Raw genomic sequence first — 13490 nt, 5'->3', positions numbered from 1 at the left:
AAACTGTCTCATCTTCTGTTTTGGTGAACTCTTGACCTGTTGAGTTCAGTCAGGGACAGAGAATACAGATGTACAGCAGCAATTGAGATTCTAAACACAATGTGATTGTTCTGGTGCAGTGGGTGGGGTAGGGTAGGCAGTAGTACATTTTCGATATAGCCCTTTTACAATTCAGTTGTAAATGGTGGAAATTGAAGTGCATATATAGACAGGTTTGTATGGTAAACGCAAGGTGCTTGGGGGGGCACCTTAATAAGAAAGGGTACCTGTAACGATCCCAAGTGTCTACATCTTTACTAAAATTGACAAACGGAAGTTGTTTTTTTTCTTTCATGATGCGACTGATGGTTACAACTCTGTGTGTGTTTTTTGTATATATATATATATATATATATATATATATATATATATATATATATATATATATTTATATATATATATATATATATATATATATATATATATATATATATATATATATATATAAATATATATATAAATATAAATATATAAATATAAATATATAAATATATATATATATATATATATATATATATATATATATATATATAAAAAATGCACTCCACTCCAGTTTCTACAGGAATGACTGCACTGTTTGAACATATTATAGTAAATTAAAATATTAAAATAATTTGTAAAGTGTACTTAGCACGTCATTCTAGGCCTATTCATCTGATCTTTTCTTCTTCTTTTATTTTTGGCCAAAATTTTTTGATGGCATGCCTAACGCCTAATGTTAGCCTAATCAAACATACAGTGCCACTAATACCTCCACTAATATTGGCACCCTTGATAAATATGAGCAAAGAATGCTGTGAAAAATTGTATTTCTTTTTTAACCTTTTGTTCAAGAAATTCACAAAAATACCCTGTTCTCACAGATATCAAACAACTGCAAACAAAACACAGGTTTCTTTAAAAAAAAAAAAAAAAAAAAAAAATCGATAGTTGTACAACAATTATTGGGACCCTTTTAGTCAATACTTAGGGCTGTTATCTTGGCAAAGGGAGGTAGCACAGAGTCTTCTCCTATAATGCCTGATGAGGTTGGAGAATACATGGCATGGAATCTGAAGCCATTCCTATACACAGAATCTCTCCAGATCCTTCACATTTCGAGGTCCACGCTGGTGGACTCTCCTCTTCAGTTCACCCCACAGATTTTCTATGGGTTTCAAGTCAGGGGACTGGGATGGTCATGGCAGGACCTTGATTTTGCGGTCTGTAAACCATTTCTGTGTTGATTTTGATGAATGTTTTGAATCATTGTCCTGCTGGAAGAACCAACCACAGCCCATTTTAAGCTTTCTGGCAGAGACAGTCAGGTTTCATTTAATTCAATTTCAATTGTTGATATTTGATAGTCCATGATGCCATGTATCCTAACAAAATGTCCAGGTCCTCTGGCAGAAAAACAGCCCCAAAGCATTAAAGAGTCACCACCATATTTAACCGTGGGCATGAGGTACTTTTCCATATGGCTACCTCTCTGTGTGCCAAAACCACCTCTGGTGTTTATTGCCAAAAAGCTCTATTTTGGGTTCATAGAACCGATCCCAATTGAAGTTCCAGTAGTGTCTGGCAAACTGAAGATGCTTGAGTTGTTTTTGGATGAGAGTAGAGGTTTTCTTCTTGAAACCCATCCAAACAACTTGTGGTGATGTAGGTGACTTCGGATTGTAGTTTTCGAGACTTTCTGACCCAAGACGCAACTAACTTCTGAAATTCTGCTGTAATCCTTAAGAGACTTCTTGGCCACTCGAAGCATCCTCTTCACAGTGCGTTGAGACAATATAGACAGACACACATCCTCTTCCAGGTCGATTCATAAAATTTCCAGTTGACTGGAACTTCTTAATTATTGTCCTGGTGGTGGAAATGGGCATTTTCGATATTTGTGCTATTTTCTTATAGCCACTTCCCATTTTGTGAACTTCAACAACCTTTTGCTGCACACCACTGCTATATTCCTTGGTCTTACCCATTGTTATGAATGACTAAGGGAGTTTGGCCTGTGTATTACCTCATATTTATACCCCTGGTTCATGGTCATGGTTGAACAATTTCCTGTTCCTGTTTTTTTTAAATACATCAGTGAGAATCTATGTTTAACAAGGAGATTATATATATATATATATATATATATATATATATATATATATATATATATATATATATATATATATATATACACACACACACACACACACACATATATATATACACACACACACACACACCCACCCGTGTTTTGTTTGCAATCGATTGATATCCATGAGAGCAGAGTATTTTTGTGAATTTTTTAACTACAGATCAAAAAGTTAAACTATAAAGACAATGTTTCACAGCCTTCTTTGCTCATATTTACCAAGGGTGCCAATATTAGTGGAGGGCACTGTACATTGATAAATCTTATTTCATAATTAATGAACTGAAAACATTCTCGACTTACCTTGGAAAGCAAGGCCGCGTCTTTGAAGCAAGAACATGACTAATGTGAGGTAGGGAAGGGGGAGGGGCTTCCAGTATGTCAGTTAATTTTAGCAAGTTCGTAACACCTACGCAACAGTCAATCATTCCAGAATATAACAATGAGTTTTTACTGAACGGTTAAAATGCAGAGCTCCTACAAAAGGTTGTTACATCTATACAAATATATATGGAAAAATGAACAGTGCCTCATGGATATTATCAAAACTTAAGAACATCTCAGCAGCATAAAAATACCTTTTTTATTAGACACTGATCAGTACATTATATCTTTTACACAAGAGTTTTATAAAAATTCATTAGATGCCTATTAACTCCTGGGCTGTGTTCACAGCATTCTATAATAGGGGACAGCCTTTCTCCCTTCTTGTTCTTCCAGGCTCTGAGTCGAACAGCAGCAGACTAGCTGGTAAATGAGAACAGTGTAGAAATGGCAGAGTGGCTTGTTTACTGTGTGAGCTCTGATATCGATGAGACCCTGGGCTGCGTATTTAATCAGCCTAGCGGAGTGGAGGAAAGTGATCAGCCCTACAGAGACCAGAAAAGCATCTCCATCCAGGCTCTTTATGAGGACTTTACCACATGGCTGTGTTGTCTTTATGAATAGAAAACACACATTAAGTACCTGCACTCGAACACCTAGACACCTCAACTATCCTCTGGCACTCCATCAATCCCACACTATCTGTCCCATTTGTTGAAATTGTCACAGCGTGTGTAGATGCCGTGAGAGCATAGCAGTAGCAGTAGTTGATTCAGATTGTTAGTCTCTGTGCCCAGCATGGGGACGCACCAGGGAGCAAAGCAGCATTTCCTCTCCGGTTCAACCTGTGAAGGTTCTTCATCTACATCAACTGAAGAAATATGTGGATTCTTTCACCCTCTGCAGATCAAAATCACCTGGCAGAAAGAATACACAAATATTCTGAGGCAGTGCTAAAAAGTTATAAACCATATTAAACAACATAAAACAAACAACCTTTTGTATCAGATCACCCAATCTTTAGGCAAACAAAAGTATAGGAACAGATAAGTCTCGAAGTAAATTAAAGTAAATAAACTTAATATTTGGTTGCACATCCCTTGCTAGCAATAATTGCATCATTCCAGTTCTTATTGCTGATGAGTGGTTTGTATCTTTTAGTGTGGCGTCTATTTCCTCTATTTCTCTCTCATATATATCTTTACAAATCATGTGGGCTGACACAAAATGTGCTATGTTTTATTTCACGTAGCACATCTACATATAAATACCAGGGAATAAAATTTTGAGATTCTAAATGTTCTTCTCATAATCATCTTTAGATCTCAAACCCAAATGTCTACAGTCCACAGCAGCAAAAATAAATAAATAAATAAATAAACAAATAATTAAAAAAGGCCCTGCCATTCGAATAGTTTTGGAGGAGACAACTTTAAAGAATGCCACTGCACAGACAGTTACAACATAGAAATGTGATGTTTGTGATTTAATACACCAAGGGTTAATAATAAACATTACCTTTTGTTAGCCAATTAACCAAGCAGTTCAGCTATCTAACATAACTGTCATCCATTTAATGCAATCTGACTCTCTGCTGAAATCAACATCTTCAGACAAAGCTCATCATGGCACAAACAGGTGAGCTGTCAATCAAACTGCACTCACCTGTTTCTGGAACCTTCCCCAGCAGCTGTGACATCTTCCAGTATTCCAGAAACTTCTTGGTCTTGGTGTTGCCTCTGGAAGCAAACAAACATGATTGTGCAGTTGGTCAGGTGAAGAGAAAAGTTAGACAACAGACTGATCTTATAGTGCTGCCTGAAGCAGACTGTAAAATGAAATGCACACAGTGATGGCTCAATCTCATTTTTCTGTTTCCAGTATGACACTGATGTTAAATATATGAGTACTGAAATATTCACAGTCACTCAGGCTGCTCTCTGCAAAGCTCTCAGCAACAGTGAGATATCTTACAACAGAAAACTGAAATTAACCCCATAAAAAGTGTGTGTGCAAGCCTTACAATTATCCTGACATCACACACAAGGTACCTATGACCCATAAAATTGACACGTTTTTTATGAAAAATAACACGTCTCTTATGAAAAATAACAGTGTGTGTGTGTATATGTGAGTGTCCGTGTGTGTCTGCGAGTGTCCGTGCATGTCCATGTGAGTGTCCATGTGAGTGTCCGTGTGTCTGTGATTACCCGTATATGTCTATGTGTCTGACTGTGTGTGTGTGTGTGTGTGTGTGTGTATGAGAGTGCCCATGCATGTCTAAGTCAGTGTCCGTGTGCATCTATGTGACTGACTGTGTGTCTACGTAAGTGTACAGGTGCATCTCAAAAAATGTGAATTTCGTGGAAAAGTAATTTAATTCAAAAAGTGGATTAATTCATTAAACATAAAGTGAAATATTTCAAGGCTTCTTTTGGTTTTAATCTTGATGATTACAGCTTATAGCTCATGGAAATCCAAAATACCTGGGACCTTGATTTCCAAATGAAATGCATAATTTTCTTTTGATTTACCCATGATTGTGGTTGTGTGTACTGAACCAGACAGAGATTAAAAAAAGGAAACCTTTGCAGGTATTTTGAGTTAATTATCTGATTCGAGCTCTGCTCACCTCGACATTTCTATATTATAAATTGTTTATTCGAATATTTTGAGATATTGGGTTTTTTATTTCCATGAGCTATAAGCCGTAATCATCAAGATTAAAACAAAGAAAGCTTGAAATATATTATATGGACAAATCTAGAATATATGAAAGTTATACTTTTTGAATTAAAATAGGGAAAAAAATGAACTTTTCCACTATATTAAAATTTTTGAGATGCATCATTGAGGTGTCCATCTTGTGCGTGCATGTCTGTCTGTGTCTCTGCCTATGTTTACGTGAGGGTCTTTGTGTCTGTCTGCATGTGTGCGTCACTATGAGTGTCTGCATACATGCGTCTTTGTGTGTGTGTTGAAACTTACGGTGGTGCTGAGCAGTATTTTTGCAGCAGGAACTTGGAGAGGTCCTGAAGAATGGGCTGATTGTGTAGAGCCACAAACTGCTCACGACACACCTGAGGAGAAACAGGAAACATTTACTTAGTGGTTACACAAACATCTGGCTTTTCAACACACACACACACAAACACACACAAAGCAGTTTTACACAAATGTAAGATTTTAATCTATTTCATTCATGTAATCAGGATTTAGTCAGCTAGAACTGGAAACAAAGGAGGAAAACAGCAGCAGAGAGAAAGGGAACTGTCTTAATTCAGCAAGACAAAGGCTGTACACACACCAAGCATCTCTCTTCCTCTGAACCAATTTTATGCCTGCCTGGAGATGTATAAATGACTCTGCGACAGGTTACAGAAGATTTCACCCAAGTGTGCCCATGTGTTTGTCCAAACGAACAATGTGTCTTCCTGTTCCATCCAGGTCAACCACCTGCTTAATGAGGAATGACACATAAGCTGTGCCACAAATCACATACTGGGTCCGAACACTTAAAAACACTTACAAATTTTTATAATGCTGTTGAATTCTTCGTACTGACTGGTAAGAAGGTGTCTTCTATTACAGCAGTTCTACAAGTGCTACTTCTATACATTATTGTTTCTATAGTAACAACTTACAACATACAACCCCCCACCCAAAAAAAACACAAAACAAAACACAACAACAAATTGTGTGATTGGGAATATAACAAAAGTTTTCTGATAGATGTTTATTTTGTATTTATTTGGAAGGTGTCTCCATTGTCAGTGTTTTGCAGCAGTTAGAAGCAACCCTGTAAATTTTATAGCATGGGAAGTTTAACATTAAATGCAACTAAAAACGGATAAAAAGCATGACATGCCTATTTAAAAAACAAACAAAAACAAAAAAAAGCTAAATAACTTTTTGTTGAGTACATTAGCTTTATCAAACCAGTCTGGTGTTGATTATTTTCTATTTCCAACAGAATGCATATTTTTTCCTCATAAACCACATCAGTTTGGCACCAATCAAGTAAAAAAAAATTGGTTATAGAATAAAACACCATATTATATTTAACTATTTATAGTCATGTTTAATGTTGCGGTACTTGCACAAAACAAGTAATTTCCTGTTATAACCAACCTGCCACTGATTATTTTCCAGTACAGGGTGCCTCGTTGTGTTTTATTCCTCACATACCAAACTACACGACCTTTTCATTTTAATGTACTGTTCAATATTTCTGGAAGAATTCCATCTGTAGATTTAACACAACTAAAATGCCATGATGTAGAATATTACTGATTCAGTCCAAGGACCTGCTGAGAGACATTCCCAAATGGTGTTTTATGGAATCGGGCATTTAATATGATTTAGACACCAATGTCTCAATTGGTGTGAAGGGTATACTACATCTACTCAAATACAACTGTGCTGGGCTGCTGCACAGCAGATGGTGCAATCACCAATTTAACAGATGCTCGTTGAGACTGAGGTGGAAGACTGAGCTGCAGGGTTCAGAAGAGGGTCAGGAGAAGCTCAGGATCCTAACAAGCATGGAGTTCCACATGGCATGGCAGGGAACATGAAGGAACCTTGTTTTGGACGTACCTTGTTCATGATGTCGACTGTAAGAGCGTGGGTCCAGTAGCAGTCATGCACCGATACGAACGTCAAACCAGCACTGAAAATACAGAACACCAGCTTTAGTGCCAGAGACCCTTACTTATATACTTATACATTAATCAGAAACACCTAAACATCATTTCAGCATTACAACTTTTTAAAGAGAGTAAAAAATGATGTGGCCAGCACGTTACCTGTAACAGTTGAGTGCAGTCAGCATCATATGTGTGGAGTCCAGAGAGTGGATAAAGTTTGGGGGAAATGCATTCTTTTGCTTTACTGTGTCCGGCCTCCTAGAAAGGGTTAATAACAACAACAGTGAGTCACATAAGGGCCGAATGCAACAGTTCTTCTGTCTTGTGTTATGTTTAGATTGTTGGCTTGATGCTCCACCACATCTACAGGCTTAAAGATAATGGATACACATGGATTACTCTTCCAATATTTGAGATCGCTTAGTGATTGATGGATTGCTTGGGCTGTGAATAAACTGTCAATAGTGGGAAACATTATTTCTACTTATTTATTAAAATCACACATCCATTTCATATTTAAATACAAAGTAATGAACAATGTGTTGGATGAATCTCAAAAGGCATTCAATTAAACAAATAGTGCACTATGTAGGTTCTACAATGGCACTATGTTACACTCTATATTGTGAGCATATATAGTTAATAGGAGTTCATTTGAAATTTGGCCTACCTGTGTGTTGGACAGGCTTGGATTTAAACTAGATTATTTGTGTTTTAAGATAAACTGAAGACAGATTTTACAGAGCCTTGCATAAATGGAGTTACAACCTGGAACAAAAATTGTCCTAATAGGGATTATTTCTCATAAATCTACACAAAATGGCCCATCATATTGAAGTGGTATAAAAATCTTCATACTTTGCCAAAATTATTTACAAATAAAAAAATTAAAAGTGGTGAGTGCACAAGTATTCATCCCTTTTCAAGAGATGTGAATACTCATGCATGCTACTGTATATGAAATCTCAGGTAGCCAAAGCTACCCGAGTCTGCAGAGTCTGAATCAGAGTAAAGTTGATGGTAGGTTAGTGTGCTACTTGGTATTATTTTGTTTTACACATAATTAAACAAACCAAAAAGCTTGTTGGCTGAAGGGGCATGTAGGACTGAAGTCACACTTGTAAAACTCTTTTGTTCGTTGGTCAAAATATATAGCATTGGGAAAAGGTAAACAAACCTTTGCCAAGAACACGTACAAAAGACTAAAATCACCTGAGCACCGAGGACACAGAAGCTGCTCTAAATGATTAGATAACTACTCAAAGAGCTAATTATGTTTGAGTAATAAGTTGTACTAGCATAAAGCAGTCTCACTCAATATTCCAACGACGTTGTGGCAGTGTAATATTCTGTCCATACAGGATTTCGCTGCATTTTATATAATTGTTGCAGCCACAAATGCTTGATTTTTCTGCAGCTTTTTACAAAAAGAAAAAGTTTTTTTTTTGTTGTTGGTGTTTTTATGCTTTTCTGCGGAAAACTACTTGAATAGGCAAAATCGCAATGGCAAGAAATTGTTTTGCATGCTCTTTCGCAGTGATGTTTGTTGATAAATGAGACCTTTTAGCTGTACTCATATTCGATGCACATGAATTGAAGGGGGCTTTGGCTGAATGTGCATTGTGATGATGACAACGCCCAAATCTGCAGAAAAGCTGTGATAATTATGAAAAAATTGCGGCGTTCCCTTGATTTTGCATTCATTTCTTCTATCGCAAAATCGCTCAATTCTGGAGGGACTAAATATTGTGTAGAGTCGATTAAATCCTTTTACAGCAGGCCTACCAGAGACATGATCTAATATAAAAATAGGTTACTTTTAATTTCAGGTTGTTGTTAAAGTGACAAATTTCACTCATGCCCATGTACACTGGTAAAATGTACATAGCAGTGGAATAAGGGCTGCATTCTACCCACAGCCTGTATTCCCTCTGACAGACTGGTGAAACCACTTTTGGTCCTCAGTCACCAGAGAGCTGCTGCCAGCCTCTTAAACTCATCATTAATTCAGGTCAGAGCACTAATGAAGCTCTTTTCAGACTGTAATCGTCACAGTTATGGGATCTTTGAGTCCTTCAAATGTCTATCCATGGCTTTGGTATTTAGACTTTGGTGTAGGAGGATCTGGATTGTAAGATGTTCCATTTGAACATGAAGTATTTGCTACGAGTCAGATTTATTTCATGAAGAGACGTCATTGTTACAATTATCATCTAGCATGTGGAGGAGGGACTGCAAAAAAGATTAACTAATAAAACCAATACAAAATTAATAATGAGGGGTGCGTTTAAGACAGTAGAATCTTGTATAGGCTTGATTTATACTGTGTATAGTGAGATCCATTATGTCCAGTGACAGGAGATACAACTGTAGATCAAATCAAATTAAGTTATCTTCACAAAGACGTTTTGAAATGCCTGAAACCGTGTTTCTACTGTTACTGTTTTGTAGTAAGCGTGTTTGTAAAAAGTTGAAGTGCAGTTTTTGCTAAACCAGTGCACACATTGATAGTGTTAAAATTAGTGTATACTAAGCATGGATATTTGAGCAAATAGCTGTAGTATTGATTCCATTGTCTTTGCAGCTCATCTTGCATCTTTACCTCCTATCCTTAGAGGGAGAAGCTAAAGCTTGGGACCGAGGGCCTTCATGTCATTACAAATTACATTTTCAGTTGAATTTGGGGAAACCACTTGAAGCATTCGTTGTATTGAACTATTTGGTTTGATTTGTTCATTGCAAACAAATGGGGGTTGAATATATATATATGAATATATATATATATATATATATATATATATATATATATATATATATATATACACGCATACATACATACATACACACACCACACTGAGGAGCAGGTTTGACTGTGTTTTGAGTGCTCTCTCCACACTTCCGGTCATGACAAACCAGAGAGGACTGTCACCACCAAGATTGTAGTGGCTGTCAACTGAAGTTGTTTCTGAGATGTGCCACTCTGTCTCCACCCCAGCCCTCGATATTGTGATCCCAGCCTGAGCCGTCTCAGCAAAGGCAGCTGTCTAACAGAGGCAGTGGTAGATGGCTATCAGTGAGTACAGAGCCATCTTATATCACTCTGAGACCCAACTTAATACGTTTTTTAATCAAGTGTTCATGGTCACTGGGAGGGATCAGGTCACGGAGATTGGCAGGTCGCTCTGAGAATAATATGGTAATAAATAACAGCAGGGTTGGAGTTGGAAACTCATTAACATCAAAAAGAAAATCAGCTGTGTTTTAAGCTGATCTCTTCAGCAAACTAAAATTTAGGATGCCAATTGGAAGACTTGGAAGAATTGGTTTAGACATTAGAACTATGGATCCATTAATATCAGCACTAGTATCGGTTCAATGCCATGCTTATTTATGTGCACTCTCCAATACCAACATCTGCTACCACACAGCAGCAACCAACATAAACAGAGCTAATTAAAATGTTCCATGACACCCCTCACTGCTTAATACTAAGCTGGTATTCATTCCAGCATGAACAAATCAATATTAATAAGTACTTAAAAAAAAAAAAACCTGTACTTGTACTAAAAAAAACAGCATCACTGAATTCTTAATAGGAACAACTGCTAAAGAAGAATGGCGTACATTATCATATCACAGTCAACGAGTTAGCAAAGCATTGTCTATTCTGGATGATACTCCATTGGATAAATGGTATGCATGATATTCAGCAGTGACATTTCAGCATAAAATACCAGCCTCCATCTCAGAGGGGCCTTGTGCTGCCTCAGTTTCCACTGCTATTCTAACGAATAGTGATTCTCTTAGCTTTCACTCATTTTTCCCCTTCCACTTACTTTGTTCACATTTCACCACACAACCGGTCACAGGAACAGGTTACTCTTTCTCAAAGGTTTGCCTCTACATCAGCAAACAGTACCTTTTAGCAATATTAACGTCAACGTTCAAGGGGCAAGAAAAAGATATTCTTGCGATAGAATGAGAACTTGGCTTTGCATTTGATGACTAGTGGATGGACAGAAAAAATGCAGCAAAAGTTGAAAATGTGTTGGTCGAAGCTGTGGTACTTACTCATAGACATCATGGCTTATCTGGAGACTCAGAAACTGAATGTTGCTCTTGAGCTGTAGGAAAAAAAATAGGAAAATGAATAAAAGGCATGCAATAACATGATAGAACAACAAATAGGATTTATTTTGTATATCTGATTGAATTTTTTTTTATTACTGGAAACTACAAGTGACCAAATTCATTTTGCACACAGATCCACATTGGTTGATATTGGAACAACAGAGGAGAAAATAAGCTGGATGGATAGCTAGCTAACAGTTATTTTACCAAAGAGTCATATTTCTGAATGCATTCATTTATTTGTTGTCAGGGTTGTGGTGGATCTGAAGCCTATCTGAGGAACACATGGAACAAAGCAAGAAAACACCCTGTTTGCAACAACACACTTCTGCAACACTTCTGTGCTCTAGACCTATGTACTCTCCTCTCTCCAGACCTGAAATACTTATTGCAAATATCAGACAAAAATATAGAATTCATGGCATTTGACACAAAATCCAAACTGACTGGTGAAAATGAGCTTCATGTCCAGAAATCAGTTTGAGTGCATGCTTTATTTTACCCATGTCCTGTCTGAGCCTTACAATCTCAGAACAAGTCGTATTTGTTATAAAATCTCAGTCTTTTGCAGTAATCAGGTTAACAAGAACAATATTCTATTCATCTTCTTACTTAACCCATGTCTCTTTCTAAGCACCGCTCTGAAATTGATTATCTGAACTCAAAGTCAATCTCTTGCTTAGATTTAATGGTCCAGACTGCAGTTGGAGTGCACCAGTATTGATCTCACCACTCTTCAAAGACATAGCAATGGAGTTCAGAAGCACCGGTGTATAGATACAAGTGACACGAGATATGTTAGTATCATATTTGTGTGTAAAATGTAACCAGTCAAACCAGGATAATGTTCTCTAAGTCTATCTTACAGGAATAATTCACTCCGAAAGACTTGCATAGTAATTTAGTAATCAGTACTAATCATTAACATGTGACCTCCGATGATATCCATGATTTATTTTATAATGAAATTCTGAGTTGACTTCACTTTGTTTAATGACTTCAAACCTGCTCATAGTGGTGTATAAAGGACTTTAGCTATTGCTTCATCTCTACAGCAGCACTTTAGTCCTTTAGTCTGTCCAAAACACTCTCCTTCTCATCTGTACACTTTAAAAAAAAAACAACCTTCCAGGCATTCTGGAAATTTGAGTCACAAGTTAGTTGTTTCCACTCTCTCTCACTCATTAATATGATATTGAATGTCGCTGAGAAGTGATAGGTGAGAAAGAAGAGATTGTGCTTTAGTTTTTAGGAGCCAACAGTGAAACTGCACATGGGACATATTTCAATATAAACATACAGTGCCTTCCACTAATACTGGCACAATTAGTAAAGAAGCAAAGAAGGCTGTGAAAAATTGTCTTTATTGTTTTACCTTTTGTTAAAAAAAATTCACAAAAATACTCTGCTCTCATGGATATCAAACAATTGCAAACAACACAGGTTTATCAAAAAAACTTTTTGTTAAATATGTGTGCGCAACAATTATTGACACCCTTTTAGTCAATACTTTGTGTTAGCTCCCTTTGCCAAGATAACAGCTCTGAGTCTTCTCCTATAATGCCTGATAAGGTTGGAGAACACATGGCAAGGGATCTGAGACCATTCCTCAATACAGAATCTCTCCAGATCCTTCACATTTCAAGGCCCATGCAGGTGGACTCTCCTCTTCAGTTCACCCCACAGGTTTTCTATGGGGTTCAAGTCAGGGGACTGGGATGGCCATGGCAGGACCTTGATTTTGTGGTCTGTAAACCATTTTTGTGTTGATTTTGATGAATGTTTTCCACTTTAACATATTCAACTGTTCTCATCAAAATCAAAGGCAAGAGACTGATAGATGCATATAAGCCAGTACATTAAATCTTCCTGCTGGAAGATCCAACCAGAGGCAGAGGCAGTCAGGTTTTCATTTAATATCTGTTGATAGCATGAGTCCATGATGCCATGTATCCTAACAAAATGTCCAGTTCCTCTGGCAGAAAAATAACCCCAAAACATTAAAGAGTCACCACCATATTTAACCGTGGGCATGAGGTACTTTTCCATATGGCTACCTCTCTGTGTGCCAAAACCACCTCTGGTGTTTATTGCAAAAAAGCTCTATTTTGGGTTCATAGAACCCGATCCCATTTGAAGTTCCAGTAGTGTCTGGCAAACTGAAGATGTTTGTTTTTGGATGAGAGTAGAGTTTTTTTTTCTTGAAACCCTTCCAA

At 37.1% G+C, this 13490-nt stretch overlaps 1 protein-coding gene across 1 annotated transcript in view; it reads right to left on the bottom strand.

The window, feature by feature from the left end:
- Window positions 1-2402: 2402 nt before the first annotated feature.
- Window positions 2403-13490, bottom strand: part of polrmt (polymerase (RNA) mitochondrial (DNA directed)) — a 56242-nt gene continuing 45154 nt past the window's right edge. The window contains exons 16-21 of the mRNA XM_053634501.1: window positions 11215-11267; window positions 7303-7401; window positions 7094-7166; window positions 5483-5574; window positions 4160-4233; window positions 2403-3411 (exon numbers count right to left, since the gene is read on the bottom strand). Of these exons, the coding sequence (XP_053490476.1) occupies window positions 3362-3411; window positions 4160-4233; window positions 5483-5574; window positions 7094-7166; window positions 7303-7401; window positions 11215-11267 (441 nt within the window). The 3' untranslated portion in view covers window positions 2403-3361. The remainder of the gene's footprint in view (window positions 3412-4159; window positions 4234-5482; window positions 5575-7093; window positions 7167-7302; window positions 7402-11214; window positions 11268-13490) is intronic.

The sequence above is a fragment of the Ictalurus furcatus genome, chromosome 10 (genome assembly GCF_023375685.1).
Source record: "Ictalurus furcatus strain D&B chromosome 10, Billie_1.0, whole genome shotgun sequence".
In the NCBI taxonomy this organism is placed as follows: Eukaryota; Metazoa; Chordata; class Actinopteri; order Siluriformes; family Ictaluridae; genus Ictalurus; species Ictalurus furcatus.
Note: the sequence above shows the minus strand (reverse complement) of the source record. Positions and strands in the feature narration are given on the sequence as shown.